This window comes from Euphorbia lathyris, chromosome 7 (assembly GCF_963576675.1).
Source record: "Euphorbia lathyris chromosome 7, ddEupLath1.1, whole genome shotgun sequence".
Taxonomy (NCBI): domain Eukaryota; kingdom Viridiplantae; phylum Streptophyta; class Magnoliopsida; order Malpighiales; family Euphorbiaceae; genus Euphorbia; species Euphorbia lathyris.
In genome coordinates, this window is record NC_088916.1 from 28,867,609 (window position 1) to 28,885,271 (window position 17,663).

Below are 17,663 nucleotides of genomic sequence, written 5' to 3' on the forward strand. Positions count from 1 at the left end.
ATAAAGCCAACGAGACCTAATCGGTTCATCGGTTCTTGGTCCGATTGGTTCGGTCTGATATAGCATTACTCATATTAGTTCATTAACATACCAATTTAATAAAGCAGTCCTAAAAAAAGGTTAGGAAATTAAAAAAGGGATTGAAGTAATTAGTTGTAGTATTTACTTTTATATTAATTAGTTAAAAGAGTGGACTTAAAAAACAAGCAGCCATAAGCAACCAAACAAAAGCAAGCTTTCTCTTTTATAATTACTTCCATAAAAGTGATTAGCGAGACAAGATAAATAATAATAATACCCATCGCTATCATGCGCCGTGGAGTCACTATCCCTATCGTCCTTTAAATAATTCGAACCAGATGTATGCTCAGTCTTTTTTATTTCTTTTTTCTTTTTAATTATTTCTCCTTTGGTTTCAATTTTTCCCTCTTCAATTCATCGCCGATTTATTCGAGCCGACATGCCGGCGCCGCCGTTTTAGTCTCCCACAATCTACTTCTCAGATCTGTAGTGTCACTTTCAGGTATTCGATTTTCTCTTAGTTTCCCGAGAAAATTTTGCATGTGAAAGACTTGTGTTGATTTGGAAGTAAGAGAAATGGCTTTTTTGATTTTCCTGTAAAGCAAACACGGTTTTAAGAAGTATGCGCAATCAACGTTTTTGTTCCAATTTTTATTTTTGCAATTATTTAGATCTTTGCTGAGGATTCTATAGTTAAATTGTCGATCATTAGCTGTAATTGTCTAAACTGTGTATTTCATTTACCCTCTATTTGTTAGTTCATTTAGATCAGTTTCTTAAACTGTCTGGTTCTGCCATTGCTGTCAAGTGTCTCATAGAATTCAGCCATTGCACGCCTTTTGATTCTTTTGATTTTGTGTTTCTCAATCATGCTTCGATAAGCATTTTGAGTCATCTATTGTGTTGGTTGAGTTTGGATGCGTATATTTTGTGGTTTGCTACATTACATGATCAATCAGTTGCGAACTGTTCTTTCTGTTGCATAGTGGCGTCTCAATCCTGTAATTAGTGCAATCCTTTTTTCTTCTCTTTTCTCTTTTTCGTGCTTTTTGGATTTTGAAGTATATGCTAATGCTAAGGTTGATGGCTTTGTAATATTGATATATTATAATATCGGCTTAGAAATCGGATTAGATGAACTGCTAATGTTAGCAAATTCATTAGTTAGAAACAGGTTCAGAGTTTAGATGATCCTTGCAAACTTCAGAATTCTGTTTTTAATTTTCAATTTTTCATTATCAGTTTTGCATTGTGATGTTATTTTTCTTAACATGGCTATATCCTTTTTCTGAATATCTGGAGTGTCATAACTTGTCTAAGTGACATATAGGTGGTGTATGAAGGGTGGATGTGTTACTGCAGAACGGCAAGAAGGGAGCTTCTTTTGAAATTGTAGCTTTGGTGCCCAGATGTTTAGAACTGATGTTATTTGCAGTAGAAGGAGGAGGATTTTTCTCTTCTTCAGCTTCTGGGTATAGCAAGGGCCTGACCCTTCTTCTCTTGGGTCATAATCACGAAGACAAACCCATGAGAGTTACGCCGTGGAATCAGTACCAGTTGGTGGAAAACGATCCAGACCCTGACCTCCAGCTGGCTTCCCTCAAGAACCGGCTTTCCCGCGGGTGCGCTTCCTTGGTTTGCTTTGGTCGCACTTCTGCGGGGCTTGATTCCCCATCCCCTCTCAAGGTAGGTCCCACCCAACAGCAGGATGCCTTGCCGGAACCTCTTGCCGTGGACAAGGACAAAGATCAAACAACTGAACTAGATGGTGATAATAATGTGAGAAGATGTAGTCTTAAGAGTAGCTTGAAGAAGCCATCAAAAAGTATGCCTATTTCTGCTGAGAATGCAAATCAGCATAATTCATTGAGTGAAAAAGGTAGTGATATCCCTGGTCATACAGAAAGGAGAAAAGTGCAGTGGACAGATGTTTGTGGGAGCGAGCTTGTTGAAATCAGGGAATTTGAGCCAAGGTAGGAATATGCTTATTCCAAATTAAGATTTTATGAGCAGGGAGCAGTTCATTCAAGTTTAAATCATATTTTTTTTATCATTTCAAGAGTTATGTTTTGGTGTTCCTTTCATTGGTCTGCTTTTTGTGCATGTATCATGGGAATGAGTTCAATATGCAAACATGATAACATCAAAATCCTTCTTATTTTTAGGTTTTCATCTGCATAAGAATTTTCACCCTGTCATTAGTTTTCTATGTGGTCAAATGGTTCCTCTTAGTGCATCCTTGGCTGTTTAATTAAGATATCACATTATAGATTGGTTGGGTTTTGTTCTTGTTCATCAACTTTTATCCATAGACGAGAATGTAGAGCACAGCTCTGCTCCATTGAGGCTTTTTTGCGCACTACTAGGCCTGCTAATAATGCTAAGTTTGCTAATAATGTTGATTTTAGATCTTCTGAATTTGTAATTGGAAAATTTTAGGTGTTTCCTGTGAAGCACATCAACATAGTTGAACTTAGTGAAATTATTGGTTTCATGCATGTCAGATTTTTCTCCTTATAGGTTCCTCACCGAAATGTAGTAAAATCATGATAGTTGTTACAAAGACAATATGCATGTGTAAGGGATGGGCATAAGAGACATACCTTACCATGAGTTCATATACAATGAATACTTGAGATACAGGGACAGCATAATTATGAGTTATGTTGGTATTGGCAATCTCTGCTCAATACTCTGGAACTTCAGCCTGAACATGATTCTGTTTCTTCTTTGTTATTTATGAATACAAATAGAAACTTCCACTTGCAAAGCAAACATTTTATTTTTTACAGCTAAGTTTCACCTTTTTCTTGCATCTGTTTATTGTTTTGGTTGTGGTTTTGTCATAATATTTTGTCTTTTCCTTGCTTCTTGATTGTGTCTCATCATGTTCAAAATCACTAGCACAATACTTCATCAATTTTCTCAGGGACAAGGCCAATTTAAAGTGTATATTGGATATCTAGCTGGAAATTAATGTCAGTTACAGTGCATTTGTTGCTAATTTGGAAGACTGCATAGTGCGTCCATGTCAGATTTCTTTCATTGTGTGAAACTAGATGAATGGGGAATAATTTGATACTCCCTTCAAAAGAAAATACATCTGTATTATACTAGTAAAGTCATGTAAACTAGGAAGGTTAAATAGTTAGGCCTATGATTAAGCTATATAGAAACTCTAACAGCTATGCGGAGCTGTGTACATTCTGTAACACAGTGCATCAACTATTATAGACTTGTTTTTCATACATCAAATGCATCGAGCTTATTGGGGAGTAGGACAAAAACTTTGATGATTAGCCATTGTGTGACCATTCATTTCTGAATATGATAGATAGGCTTCCCTTAATAGCTCATATATCCGAAGCTGTAAAGTTAATCTAACGTGCTGTATGACAAGTCCTTGAAATACGAGAAATAAACAAAATTACTAATTGTAATTAACCCTGGTCTTTTATTTTTCTTTTTTGCTTGTGACTTCAACAGTAACTTAAATGTTGGTTACTGTACATAACAATAGAGAATATAATATCTGTTTAACAATATCTTAAATGTCCTGCCTAATAGAATATTTTGTAAGAATGGATACTACAGGGCCTTTGCCCTTCTACCAGCAATAAAATGGTGGATGCACATTTTTGTTTACAACCTAACTTACCATGGTATTGCATGTGACATATTGAGTATGTCTTTAGGTGTGAACTCCTAAGAGTTTCTAAGTTAATTATCGTGACACTGGAAGAATTATTCACTAACACTCATACTTGAAAATTTGATCTGTTCAATGTATGTTTTGAGTTTTATGGATGCCCTTGTTTTGTATAACTAGGGGCAATCGTCAAATACTTTTCTACTGCTTGAGCCAAAGGTCTTGAGTATTTTTCAGTTTTGGCTTGATTCTTACCGGTTAGTTATTATTATACATATTTTAGAATAAGTTATTAGCCTGTACATTATAGGATGAATTTGAGAAGCAATGTTAGAGTTTGAGGATGCTTTAGAGGTTTGATAATATCCTGGGATCTGTTAGAACTTCTAAATTGGAATGTGTTTTCTTGTTCTAATAGGAATATCTCAGGGCATTGCCCAGGTGCTGTATTCTTCATTCACCATGGAGCTGGTGTCTCAGGCCTTCTATTTAATAATCAGTTCAAGCTGGAAAGTAAATTTTGTGCATCATTAGCAATTCTTTGTTTTTCTAGTGAAATGTGGTTTGAAAATTTTGTGGTCATGTTTGAAAGATTGACTGCTTCCAATCATACGTAAAACATCAATGTCAGCTTGCATCCTGCAATCTCACCATAGTCTGTGTTTTGAGTAGAAGTCTCTTACTTGAGACTAGATCATTTTCCATTTTTAGGTAAAAAGAGAAGTTTTAATAAAGTTTGAATTGCTTGTGAATATATTATGGTGCTGAAATTGAAATCTGACCCTGTGGCAGTGAAACAACGGGATCGGACGATGAATTCGAGAATGGAACCGAAAAAACTTGTTCGTGTGTGATTATGTGATGAATTTTTATGAGCAAAAGAACATATAATGGGCCAAGGTATGGTGGAAACTGATGATGGGACATCGAAATTGGCATTGAGTCTGTCTAACAGAGGTTATCTGCTTTCACCCGGATCAACTGATTTATGGGTAGAGGAAAAGAAAAGTATAGAAAGAAAGAAGCTGTATCCTTGGCCTGCTTCCTCGTTGGACTCTGATAATTTGTGTCTATATTAAATTGATGATGATTTCAATTTTGTTTTTGTTCAATTGTTTTGTTAGTTGTGATTGCTTTTATTTTTCAATCATGAGTAATGTGCTATAGTATTTTCTCAGTTGATGTCATTAATATAAAAGATACATTTCATATCCATTTCAGGAAAACCTTCTGTTGTTGTTATGGTTGCAGGACAGGACACTTCCTGTTTGATCTCTGTTAGTTTGCTGTGTTTCTTTCTGGTCCCATTTGTCCTTTTTTTTTTATATCCTCCTATTTTGTTTGTGTATTGGAAATTCTGTACTAGACAAGTGTTTTGCCTTTGCTTTCTCTCAAGTTTTATGCAAGAGAACTAATATGATTGTTATTTTCTGACCTGTATCTATACGAGACAGTGATAGATTTTAACTCGCACTTAAAAACTTATTATGGCTTTTTGGAAATCTTGTTTCATAATTTATTATTGTTGGAAATACAAGCAAATGACCCTTGACGAAGCTCATATTTTTCTACCTAACGCTTTGTTTAAATCACTTTCTGATTCATAATTGATAAAGTTGGATATATTAACTTATTCCACTAATTAGAAAGTATATCTTAATTCAAACACTATAAATATTTTATGCTTACTTTTTTTTAAAAAAAAGAAAAAATCTCTTACATTGTCTAATAGCATAAATGCAATATTTTGGTGTGTAAAAAGGTAAATTTACCCCATAAAACAATCATAAATTAATTTTACATCTACCTATGTGACGAATAAAAGCATTACCATTAAAAATAATTACAAACAATTCATGTTAAATAGATGAATGCGGTTTTTTTTTTATATACAAAAGCAGACATATGTTTCATAAAATTAGTAAAAAAAAAAAAAAATTTGACTAATAATACAATGTAGTTAGATGACATGATATGTTGGACTATGTTTAACTTGATGATAAGTTAGTTAATAAAAAAATTTATTTGTTTTTTTTTTATTCACAAGTGTATCCACCGTCGACAACAGTGACTATAAAAAAATTTATTTGTTAATTTTGTAAATAAATTTCTTTATTTACTTTGTAAAATAAAAAAGAACGCCCGGTTCTTTTCTTTTTCCTACAATAAATTGGAATAGATAAAATTGAATTTACCTAATAGGCAAATTTTAAAATTTCAAGCTTAACATGTAAAAATGATCGATTAATTAAAGAAATCCGTGTATATAAATTAGAGTTTGAGAGGCTGTGGGTGGAAGAAAGGCAACTAATGCCACCTGTTGAGACTTGGCTACACCATATCCACACACCCCTCTTCTCTTCTGAGTCCTCCTGATAGAACAAAGCAAGAAGAACGCTCCACTCATCCATACTTTCCAGAAAAGAAAAAGATTGGATTTTGTAAAGAGAAGGAGCAAGATGTCAGTTGCAACCTCAATGCCATATATCAAAATTCCAAACCCATCATCATCATTATTATCTTCTTCATCTCCATCTTCATCTTCGTCATCAACCTCAACCTCTTCTTGTTTCAGATTCTCTTCCACCACTAAGCCTTGTACTGTTACTATCAGGAGCTCTCAGTCTGAAGGCCCTATAAGGAGACCTGTTGCTCCCTCTCCCCCATCCCCATCCCCATCTCCTCCTTTGAAGCCTGTTCCCCCTTTTTCTCCTTCTTCTCCTCCACCTCCTAAGCCTGCTGCTCAACTGCTTGTGGACACTAAAACTGCTGTCACTTTAGAGTTTCAGAGGCAAAAGGCTAAGGAGCTTCAAGAGTTTTTTAAGCAAAAGAAACTTGAGCAGGTTAATCAAGGTCCTTTCTTTGGCTTCATTGCCAAGAATGAGATTTCTAATGGAAGGTATATTATGCTACCCTCTTCACTACAAGTTTTTTATCTTTTTATCTGGGTATTTGTGGAAAAGTAGATTCTCATCTTAGTTCTATTCTGGGTATTGAATTTATTGAGGATATAGAGGGTTACTGATATTGTATTTGATTCACGGAATTATAGGAGAGAACTTTTACAAATCTTGCTTATTGTGATTTCTTAGCCATTTCCAACTGAAATTTGCAGAGCAGTGCTGTTTAATTTTGCCTGTTCATACTTGGACAATGAATGCCTATTCAGCTTTTAGGAACAGGCGTTCTAAAAATTACTTGGATGAGTTAAGAATTTTTGTTTCAATGATGCATACATTTGACAGAAATGTATTGTTACAACATGATAATTGATTAAAGCTCATTGAAATCCCATAATGATATGAAAGTGAAATAGAAACTTGACCTGATATTGCTTCTTCTATTCGACAACTGTTATTCAAAGTGAGGTCTAGCTTACATTTTAGAAGATAAATTAAGTATTGGAAGCATTCCTTCCTTTTTGGGAATTTGTAATGCATACCTATTTGGAGTAGAAGGTTGAAGCTTCCAATTAGTTTGGATCCTTTTCTGTTGAGTCATTTAAATATTATGTGGCGGTGTTATGAGTCATTTGTATGGTTAAACTCTTTTGTTGATGGAAAAGTCTATGTTAGAGCTTGGTCCTTGGGATGAGTAATGGCCTGTGATTGACAAGGGGCTATCAATCCGGTAAGACAGAAAATAAGGTGAGTGATACCAGAGGTCCCAACAGACTCACTTTATTGGCGAAGTCTGGGCAATGAGATAGGAAAAAGGGTTCTGGGTATATATTGAAGACTAGGGTTCTAAGATACCTTCCGTGTTGGAGAGCATTGTCTTGGTTATGGATGTCCTTTGATTATGTCATCTTTGCTTCTTTTTTTTATCAGATTGAGTGATTTAGTCCTTCAATTACTGTTTCTGACTGAGTGTACATGCCTTTTAAGGATAGGATAGGATAGATGTTTCAGATATCAGAACTCAAACCACATATATAGGCATATGGCACTGTCTAGAAGATGCACTTTGGTGAATGCGTTATTTGCATTTCTTTCATCTTCCTCCTTAGAATTAAGGAAAGAAAGAGTCTTGGATGCTGATTTGAGTCTCTTAGCCTACATTTAAAGGCATCATTAGTTGCATAAAGTTGACCATAGTAATAACCTGGCATTTATGGTTATGATTGTTTATTTGAACAGATGGGCAATGTTTGGGTTTGCTGTTGGGATGCTAACAGAGTATGCAACAGGATCAGACTTTGTTGATCAAGTAAAAATCCTTCTCTCCAATTTCGGGATACTTGATCTAGAATGATTCAACTCTTTCTCTCCACCGGCTAAAATACTTACTTTTTTTTTTTTTTTTTTGGTTTTGTGCATTTTTAAAGGCAACAATACATTTTAATTTTCTGTAATTGCTGTATCATATCCAACAACTTGTTTCTTCTATTGTTATTTATACACTGTTCCATATTTTGAAGAATACAACTGCATTTTGGACTATGAGCTTCAAAAAACCCCTCCTTAACACAAGAGAAAAATGTTTTATGTCATCCATGCAAGTATATTTTAAATGGCATTGGAGGGATAAAGAGTTAATTTGCTATTTGGTTTTTAACTTGGGTCAAACCAGTCCAAACTCACGAATTATATGTTGACACGTGTTATGCTCGAAGTATAATCATATGGGATCATTGATATTGATCCTGTAAGACAAGTTAAAAGGGCTAAATTAACTTTTTGTATAGTATCTGAGAAAGTTGTTATGAATCCTTTTGTGCAACGGGCAGCACCTGCAATTCAGTTGATCTTCATATTCCTACTGTTAGTGAGGGTTGAATCCAAGTGTTTTTTTGGTGATGACAAAAAAAGATTATTATTCAATTATAATTAAATGAAATTTCGAGTCTTGAAAGGAAACTAAAATTAAATGCATAATGTCGAAAAGTATCTGTTCCAGACAATTGTGTTCAAGCAGGTTGAGGTTGCTCAAAGTGTTAGTCAAAAACAGAGAATTGAACATCCTCTGTAACTGTAATGTGCCTTTCTGGGACACAAACAGGCTTATGAAGTTGAACTACTCAATTAATTCTCAACAGATTATATTCTCATTCATTCAATGACAATTAGGATTATAATCGAACCAAACTTTGACTTGTTGATGCTTGGTTTGATAGAAAATTAACAAGCTTGAAGCTCAAAATCCTATTCGGGAGCAGCTCGTTTATTTTGTATTGAAAGTCCACCACCGACTTTGGTTATTTTGTATTGAAAGTCCACCACCGACTTTGGTTGTGGACCAAAATACAAATCTACAATTTGATAGAAAAATCTAGAGAAAAGCTAATAAGATATTTACATCAATAATTGCATCTAGAAGATGCATAATAATAATAATAATAATAATAATAATAGAACCACATAATTTTTGCGGTGCATAATAATAATAATAATAATAATAATAAAAATAATAAAAGAACCACATAATTTTTGCGGTTCATGTGATAGTGTCAACCGACACACTATCACTATAAATAGGAGGTTGGTTTGTTTTTGCAAGATAAGCGAGAGCACATACAAATCAGAATAGAAATAAAGTGTGAGGAGAATAGTGAGAAATTAATTAAGTGGTGAGTGTGAGCTAATAATAATATAAATAGCATTAAGTAGTGGGTTGTAAATTTTTTAGTTTTCATACAAATAAATTTTATTCAATCTAGTCCTTTACTTTTGTTCTAACATTTTGTTCACGAGTTTTGCTCGTGAGCAGCTCATTAATTCTTTTTATGACTTTGCTTGCGAGCAACTCATTAATTCTTAGCTTCTATTTATGAGTTTTGCTCTCAAGCAACTCATTAATTATCGGCTTGATAGAAAATTCACAAGCTCGGTTTGAGTTCAAAATTCTATTTATGAGCAGTTCACAAGCAACTCGTCAATTTTCTTTATGAACTTTATTCGTGATCAACCCGTTAATTTTGTTCATGAATCTTGCTCTTGAACAACTCATTAATAATGTTCATAAGCAAGCTTAAGAGCAAAGTTCGTAAACAAATAAACAATATGTTCACGAATAGTTCGTTTAATGTTCATTTATTATGTTCTTGAACGAGCTCATCAATTTAAATAACCTAATAAAATAATAAATATTATGTAATTTTAAAACCTACAAAACTAAAGTTCCATACAAAACTATTTAGTTTTACATTTCTCCCCTCTAAGAATAATAGTAATATTATTATTAAAAAATCCAAATCTAGCTTGTTCATGAGTCTATTCATGAATATTGTAATCAAACTTGTTCATGAGCTTGTTTATTAATCTATCACTGAACCTACTTTCAAGCTGGGTTTGATCTTGTTTATACTCGGCTCGTTTATAAATCAAACCGAATTTATCGAACCGAACGCCGACATGCTCATGAGCAGTTTGACTTATTTACAATGCTAACGCCAATCTATAGGAATGAGTCGATCATACAAACTGACATGGCATGACACCTCAAAATGTCTGTATGGCTAATTTTTAAATTTTTATGTAAAAGAACTCATATGTCATAGCACCTCTAATGCATGTATTATGTATCTATATTCAATCCTTTGAAATATTCATGATTTCCCTTGTTTCCTTGATAATAAACATAGCCTTAAGGTGTAAAAGTGTTTCAACTGAGTACTTAAGCCATATAATAAACATTCTTTGTTGTAAAGCCATATAACTCAAGGGTACATAGCATTGCAAATAAAAGAAGTTGTTTTGATTTGTCAACTTATTTTATATTTACAAATGTGTGGGTAAGATACAAAAGAATGAGATTTGGTGTTAGATTATGCAAAGAAAATGTGATATTCATTTCCAAATAGCATAGACAAGAGTAACAAAAAACAAGCCACAAACTAAGCGCATTCCCTTGTGCAAATACAACATCCTTGCCTCAAGTCTTTCAACCCTAGCTTCTACATTTGCAATCCTTGCCTCCAACCTCGCCATTTGTGTTTCCCATCTCCCATTTCCTCCTCTACGTTCATCTCCGTCCGCTAAATCGTCTTCCCATGGCTCATACCGGCACATCTACTGTCATCAGTAACAGACTCTATATCAAGATGATGGAACTTCTACTACAGTCTGTCTACACAAGTATCATGCTAGTTAAGGGTGTCGATTTACGGAGACAGAATCCCTATTGGCATGGAACATTTGGTACCTTTATCAATTTCGCATCTTATCCCACAACTGCAAATGGTATAACTAGCAAAAACAAAGATTATCTTGACTCAATGTGTTACATCCAATCCAATCAAACACTTTGAAATACAAAAAGTGGTATTTGCACAACACATTTGTGTCTAATGGTTTCAAAAACTTCATTTTGTGTCTAAAGAGTTTTACAGGGATCTCAAAGCCTCTGTTTTCTTACAATGGCATTCTATCGCTACACATATAGATAACCTAACAGGAGTAGAGAAAGATGCAGTTATTATCAAATTTAGATTTTTCCACACAGTCAAGGAAAACAAACACAAATAAAAAGATCCAATTTGAAGAAATACGATGAATTTTTCGAGAAAACTAAACTAATAAGTGATGTCTCCACTCCAGTGAGCGAATTGAAAAGTTAATCCTGCAGTTTTCCTTGGAACTTGAAATTGATAGAAAGCAAAAGATAAGAAAAAACCTTAAAGATGAAGAGCTCGAAACCCTACCTAGCTAAGAGAGACGAAGCAAACTCCTCCTGCTCAGCTTCAATTCAGGGTATCAATCGAGATTTTGCTTGGATTAAGATTGAGAGAAAAGCATAAAACCCTAGACTGGTAGGTACGAAGGAACCCGACAAAATATGATACTGAATCAGGTTTAGGCCCACCATCCATCTAAACCAAAACTTTACGAATTGGGTCCCCTTACGTGGCAAAATCCTTGAGAAAATTCCCGCCATACCAGATTGAGGAAAGAATGTGTTTTTTGTATGCATACTGGGTAAAGTCATCAAACTTTTACTAGTATCGAAAACCACAAAGAGTAGAATTTCAAAGATTTTCACTCCGTTTCTCTCGATACGCTAATGCTAATATTCCAAAAGCATAATTGCCGGCTGGCCGAGGCCGGCATTTTCTTTTTTCTTTTCTTATTTTTTTCTTCCTCTCTGTCTCTCTCGAACTTGAACACTTGTCCTACTGTCTTTTCTCTCATGTTCAATAAAGAAGCATTACTCATCCATCCTCTAAAAACACCAAAACTGGTCTCTCTGGACTCATTCCCGCTTTAAACCATACCATGGGTTGTGCACAAAGCAATTCTTCAACAAATTCATCCCCAAATCGCTTGCACAAGCTCAAAATGGAAAATGGGTATGTCCCAAAAGGAGCTCTTGCAGGCCATAGAAGGTCTAATGCCCAAAACTACTTGGGTAGTAGAAAGAATAACTCCGATCCACCTCCCAGGAAGTTAAGCGATCAAATTGGTGTTGGTAAAAAAGATTCACCTTTGGAGATTGATGCAGTAGAGGTAGTCAATGGCTGGCCTAAGTGGCTTACTGATAATGTTCCCGCTGAGGTTTTGGCCAATTTGGTTCCAAAAAGTGCTGAAAACTATGATAAGATTGACAAGGTCAGTATATAATAAATTGCAAAGTTCTTTCCTTTTTCATTAGGGTCAGCTTCACTAAATTATCATATATAGGCAGGGCAGGGTACTTACAGCAATGTTTATAAAGCTAGAGATAGGGATACAGGGAAAATTGTTGCCCTCAAGAAGGTCAAGTTTGACACATCACAACCTGAGAGCGTCAAATTTATGGCCAGAGAGATAACTATATTACAGGAATTGGATCATCCAAATGTGTTAAAGCTTGAAGGATTAGCTACATCCAGAATGCAGTATAGTCTTTATCTTGTTTTTGATTTTATGCAGTCTGATTTATCATCCATCATTAACAATCCAGAAGCAAGGCTTACTGAACCACAGGTAGTAGATTCATACACAATATTCTCTGGTTTCGATTACATGGTTTGAATGCTTATTATCTTTGGTTTCAGGTGAAGTGCTATATGCAGCAATTGCTTTCAGGTCTGCAGCACTGTCACGAGAGGGGAATTCTTCATAGAGACATTAAAGGGTCTAATTTGTTGATTGATAAAAAGGGTATGCTAAAGATTGCTGATTTTGGACTTGCAAACTATTATAATCCTAAGCGTCCTCTTACAAGCCGGGTTGTGACACTTTGGTATAGAGCTCCTGAACTTTTGTTGGGTTCTACTAATTATGGAGTAGGGATTGATCTTTGGAGTGCTGGATGCCTTCTGGCTGAAATGCTTGCTGCCAGGCCAATCATGCCTGGAAGAACTGAGGTAAACTCAATTCAATTCGGTTAATTCGGTTTCTGTTGTTGATGAGATCTCAAATACTAAATAACTAAGTTTCATATGAACATTCCTTCAGGTTGAACAGCTACATAGGATTTTTAAACTGTGTGGCACACCCTCAGAAGATTACTGGAAAAAATTGAAGTTATCTACTACATTCCGGCCTCCAAAACAATACAAACCTAGTCTTTTTGAAGCTTTTGGGGAGTTTCCTGAATCATCTTTGGGTCTATTGACTACTCTTCTTGCTCTAGATCCTGCATACCGTGGCTCTGCATCTTCAGCTCTTCAGAGTGAAGTAAGTATCACCATAAATAACATATCTTGTCTCTTGTTTTGCTCAATTCAGTTTGGTGGATTAATTCTTTGTTTATGCAGTTCTTTTACATAAGCCCTTTACCATGCGACCTGTCAGGTTTACCGGTTATTTTGCGAGAGGAAGACGAGATTGCCCAAGCTAATCAACTCAGAATGTAATGTCCTTGACAATGACAACTAGTGTAACACTAACATTTATTGCAAGAATTAAGTTTTGTGGTTTGATCTTGCAGCCACAGAAATAATTCTAAAATGAAACGAAGGTCTCGAACATATCGTGAGCAAAGAAGTAAAGATGTATTAGCTGAAAAACCAATAGCAGATTCAACAAACTCTGAAAAGGTATGAATGAATCCTTCACCTTCATCTTGTTGCACTTGTAATCTTACAAATTCAGTCATATATAATGAACTAGTACTGATTTCAGGAGGCGGAAAACGTTGAAAAGCCAAAAAGCCAAGAATCAGCAGGAGGTAGCAGTAGTGGGAGCAGCTCCTCCGCGCGGGCTGAATTGTCGCCGGTTCCAACGTGGAAGCAAAAAATGTCTCCAAAAACACAAGGGCTGCCTCCATTACCAGGCTATAATAAAAGCAGCAGCAGCAATAAGTACAGTAATCAGAGCTTGTACAACTTAAATAAAATGCATAGGTCTGCTTCCACTAGAGAATTCAGAAAACTAAATCAAACTCAGCATTTACAACTCTATGCCATTGAAAACTAAGGCAAACATGCCCAGTGAGTGGCGGTACAGAACCAAAGTTGGGAGGGTCAGCGGATAAAAATTTAGTAAGAAAACACAATTTTTGAGATTAATCAGTCACGGAAGAATCCGTACTTATGTTTAGCGATAGAAATTTCCATCAGTAAATCTAATTTTTCGTTATTTTCTTATGGAGTCGGGAATGGACAGACTCTTAGTGACCCTGTAGTTCCGCACTTAACCATGCACCTTTGTTTTTGAGTTTGTTATTATAATCTCATACTGTATCCTCACATTTTGTCATTTTTTTATAATATATTTGTTTCTTACTATTTTCAACCTTCAAAAGAATTAATTTATCATCATACCAAAAATGTATAAAGAAAATATAAGGACGCATTAATAAAAGTTTAAATTATGGTACCTCTAGTTGGTACTGGTAGGTAGTATTAGTTATAATAAAGGCAGGTAGCATTATTTAGTCATTTGGTATATTTAAAATGTTGGTATTTGATCTAGGTTTTGGTAACATTTACTCATTACATATTAAAATTAATAAAATGTGAACCAATTTAGATAGAATAATAATAGAGAGCGAAATTGATCTTTCGATTATACGCGGTAGAATTGAAACTTACAAAACATATGAATTTTTTTTTATATATTTATGGAAAAGTATTTGATCTAGCATGCATGTTTCAACAGATAAATCTAACACATACTTCTGTTGGATTAAACTTTTGGCTAATCTTGCAATTTTAATGCCTAAGAAGTATTTTAGTTGACCAAGATCTTCCAATTCTAATTCAGTTGCCAAGTATTTTTGAAGTGAAATAACTTCAGTTGAATTCATTCCCTGTAATGACCGTGTCATCAATATATAAAATAAGTGTGGTTTGCCCTAACATTGGGGGTGGGTAGACCTATCCTTACCTAAATTTTTCACTACAACAAAAGAATCTTCCAAAGCAAGATAGAGGGAACTGTTTCAATCCATACAAAGTTTTATTTGGTTTGCACACTTTGTCATCACAATTTGTTCTCGGAGGATCCAATGTATACTTCTTATTTAAAAGCTCCATTTAACTTATCAAAAACAAAAAAAAAAGCTCCATTTAGAAAAGCATTCTTCCAATTAAGATTTTATGTATACATTAAGAAACGAATCTGAGACCTAATTTAAGCGATTAAAGACCCTTTCTACTCAATTACAAATTTTAGGCATTTTAAAAGTCACCAATTGTTATTTGAAAAATGTTACCACACCTACTAAAAGTTGTTTGAGATAAACGCACTCTAACCGAATTTAATTGAAAATTAAATGAACAAAAATAGTGTATATTTTAAAAAACGGAACCAAACCGATAGAAAATTTGTAAATAACCCAACACAAATAAAATTGCTTTATTATTTATTTTTCACTTTTATTTATGTTAAGAAAAAAATAATTCAATTAACAAACTAATATTTTCTAGTACACATAAAATATATTAAAATTTATAACTAAAACCAATAAAATATGAGCAAAATTATATAAGTTCTAAAATTGGATTGGTTCGTTTAATTTAATTCTTTTATAATTGGAACCGAACAAAAAACTGAACCAAAATTTTACTTAAAATTAAAATCGAAATGAACCGAATTAGAAAAATATTTGAACCAAAAAGGTTTTTTTCGTTTGATTAATATGTTATAACTAATTGTTGCTCTACCCTAGTTTTTGTATTTTGAGAGCTCGAGTAACTTGATCTAAAAGAGATTAATGCAACATACAATAATAATAATAAAAAGAGATGAAGGGAGTGTTTGTTTCAGCTTTTTGGAGTGTTTAGCGTTTTACTCCAAACCGCAGGAAATACAGTGTTCGGTTAGGTTTATATAACCGCATCGTTTAGCATTTTTTATAGAAATGTCAGCATTTTGAAGCTTTTCACGAAAAGCTCCTGTTTGGAGCTTTTCATAAACAACTATTTATAGTTATTTGTTATTGACAAAATTATCCTTATTATTTCCACAAAATATAATTATTCTTTAACATTATTTATATTTCTACAATATAATTACTGGAAGAACAAAGTTTTGTTGCGTTGGACAAAAAAATTTCAAATATTTCGCTGAATTTATAAATATTAATTTTCAATTTTATTATTAAATCACAAAAAATATGAAATTCCTTTTTTAGAACTAACTGATATGTGCAATTAGTGTAGAATAAGAAATAAAATATCTGCGCTTTATAATAATGTCTAAAATTGACTCAACTTGCCAATTTTAGAGGTAAAATTACTCTTAGATGCCAAAATTATGGATAAAATTGCACCATTTTGGACGTGTAGAGTAAAAGTGCTCCTAGTTGTAAATGTTATGAGCTTTTTTTCACCTTATCCCTTTTATAATTTCTTTGTTAATTAATTTAAAACATGTCCATATTAGACATTTTAAATCCGAACAACAACAGTTCAATATAATTACCAAACACTAATAATTAAAAAACTAATAACAAACAGCAAACAGCTGCAAACAGCTAACATGAACCACAATATTTATTAGCTAACAACTGAACCAAACATACCCTAATTCAAGATGAACTAACTATAAGAGTCATTTAATTAAGTGTAATTAATTTAGTGTTGTCAATCTGAGATGAACTGATTAAGAGTTACTCCCTCCGTCCCACACGAATATAGACATGAAAGTGTATGCACACTGAACAAGAAAAATTAGTTAATTTTATTAAAATAATACATATTATTCTATTTTGACTAATTTACCCTTTTCTTCTTGTAACTCAAAATACTCCTATGTTAATAACATATTGTTAATCCCAATATATAAACCTTATTTCTATAAAAAGAAAAATATGCTCCAATAGAATTTTTTGTAGGTGTATGCGTATCGGTCTTGATCACATGCACCTTAATGAGCATGTAGAATTTGCTCATTCACCGTTAGATCTAGGTTTATTAAATCTAAGCTTCAGGATGCTTTGAATGAGCATGTGATTAAATGCATGTTAGATAAAGTCAAGGTTAATATTAAAGGTATTTAATTTTAATGTATTGGAAATGTAAATTTCCTAATATCAAAATAATTATTCATTTTATTTAGGGGAAAGTTCAAATAAAACCCTTGTGGTTTCACTAATTTTCAGATAAAGGATTGTGGTTTACTTTTTGTCAAAACGAGGACTGAGGTTTCACACTTTTAATAATGCTATTAAAACTATCTTTAACGACCTGAAAATGAAAATTTTCAAGAATTAAAGTTGTTCAATGTCATATTTTCTATGGAACTACATTTTCGATTTTAGAAAATCATCTTTTTTAGAACTTTCTCTCTCTAAACATTAACTTTCTCTCTCTTTACCAAACGTTATCTAAATAATCTCGAAATAAAAAAGTTGAAGAATTAAAGTTGCTTAGAATATTATTAGTTCTTAAAATATGTCATTTTTGAAGTTGTTAAGGGTGATTTTAATAGTATCAATCGAAAAAGTCCTTATTTTGCTAAAGTTGAAAACCTCCGTCCTCGTTTTGACAAAACGTAAACCAGTCCTTTATCTGAAAATTAGTGAAACCACATGGGTTTTATTTGAACTTTACCCTTTTATTTAAGCTTCATAATTAAGGGGTATATTAGTAAATTAATAAACTAAAGTTGGTTATATGTCTATT

The 17,663-nt window shown here is 33.6% G+C and overlaps 3 protein-coding genes and 1 long non-coding RNA gene across 6 annotated transcripts; 3 read left to right on the forward strand and 1 right to left on the reverse strand.

Moving 5' to 3' along the window:
- The first annotated feature begins 367 nt into the window (after positions 1–367).
- On the forward strand, positions 368–5,096 carry LOC136235647 (uncharacterized). Of its 2 annotated transcripts, none has more exons than XM_066025479.1 (3): positions 368–523; positions 1,352–1,994; positions 4,463–5,096. In XM_066025479.1, exons 2-3 carry the CDS (start codon positions 1,444–1,446, stop codon positions 4,530–4,532), a joined length of 621 nt encoding a protein of 206 aa, XP_065881551.1. In that variant the 5' UTR covers positions 368–523; positions 1,352–1,443; the 3' UTR covers positions 4,533–5,096. The 2 variants fall into 2 exon arrangements, with proteins under 2 accessions (XP_065881551.1, XP_065881552.1); XM_066025480.1 differs by having other exon boundaries at positions 372–523; positions 1,342–1,994.
- Positions 5,097–5,959: 863 nt separating this feature from the next.
- LOC136201418 (light-harvesting complex-like protein OHP2, chloroplastic) lies at positions 5,960–8,109 on the forward strand. The gene is made up of 2 exons (XM_065992081.1): positions 5,960–6,569; positions 7,810–8,109. Exons 1-2 carry the CDS (start codon positions 6,130–6,132, stop codon positions 7,922–7,924), a joined length of 555 nt encoding a protein of 184 aa, XP_065848153.1. The 5' UTR covers positions 5,960–6,129; the 3' UTR covers positions 7,925–8,109.
- A 2,186-nt stretch (positions 8,110–10,295) lies between these two features.
- On the reverse strand, positions 10,296–11,497 carry LOC136201305 (uncharacterized). Of its 2 annotated transcripts, none has more exons than XR_010673780.1 (2): positions 11,313–11,497; positions 10,296–10,857 (listed from the first exon to the last, which is right to left on the reverse strand). It is a non-coding gene; the product is annotated as an uncharacterized lncRNA (long non-coding RNA). The 2 variants fall into 2 exon arrangements; XR_010673781.1 differs by having other exon boundaries at positions 10,296–10,683; positions 11,313–11,458.
- Positions 11,498–11,560: 63 nt separating this feature from the next.
- LOC136201304 (probable serine/threonine-protein kinase At1g54610) lies at positions 11,561–14,283 on the forward strand. Its single transcript, XM_065991937.1, has 7 exons — positions 11,561–12,216; positions 12,289–12,573; positions 12,645–12,956; positions 13,048–13,269; positions 13,350–13,444; positions 13,523–13,631; positions 13,717–14,283. Exons 1-7 carry the CDS (start codon positions 11,884–11,886, stop codon positions 14,008–14,010), a joined length of 1,650 nt encoding a protein of 549 aa, XP_065848009.1. The 5' UTR covers positions 11,561–11,883; the 3' UTR covers positions 14,011–14,283.
- Positions 14,284–17,663: the final 3,380 nt, after the last annotated feature.

What these genes read in the sequence shown, in the direction of transcription:
- LOC136235647 (XM_066025479.1), top strand. Translation starts at nt 1,444, where the DNA reads ATGTTATTTGCAGTAGAAGGAGGAGGATTTTTCTCTTCTTCAGCTTCT. An exon ending in ATCAGGGAATTTGAGCCAAG is followed by an intron (nt 1,995 to 4,462) that starts GTAGGAATATGC and finishes ACCCTGTGGCAG; the next exon opens with TGAAACAACGGGATCGGACG.
- LOC136201418 (XM_065992081.1), top strand. Translation starts at nt 6,130, where the DNA reads ATGTCAGTTGCAACCTCAATGCCATATATCAAAATTCCAAACCCATCA. An exon ending in AATGAGATTTCTAATGGAAG is followed by an intron (nt 6,570 to 7,809) that starts GTATATTATGCT and finishes TTATTTGAACAG; the next exon opens with ATGGGCAATGTTTGGGTTTG.
- LOC136201304 (XM_065991937.1), top strand. Translation starts at nt 11,884, where the DNA reads ATGGGTTGTGCACAAAGCAATTCTTCAACAAATTCATCCCCAAATCGC. An exon ending in CTTCAGCTCTTCAGAGTGAA is followed by an intron (nt 13,270 to 13,349) that starts GTAAGTATCACC and finishes TTGTTTATGCAG; the next exon opens with TTCTTTTACATAAGCCCTTT. An exon ending in CAAGCTAATCAACTCAGAAT is followed by an intron (nt 13,445 to 13,522) that starts GTAATGTCCTTG and finishes TTGATCTTGCAG; the next exon opens with CCACAGAAATAATTCTAAAA.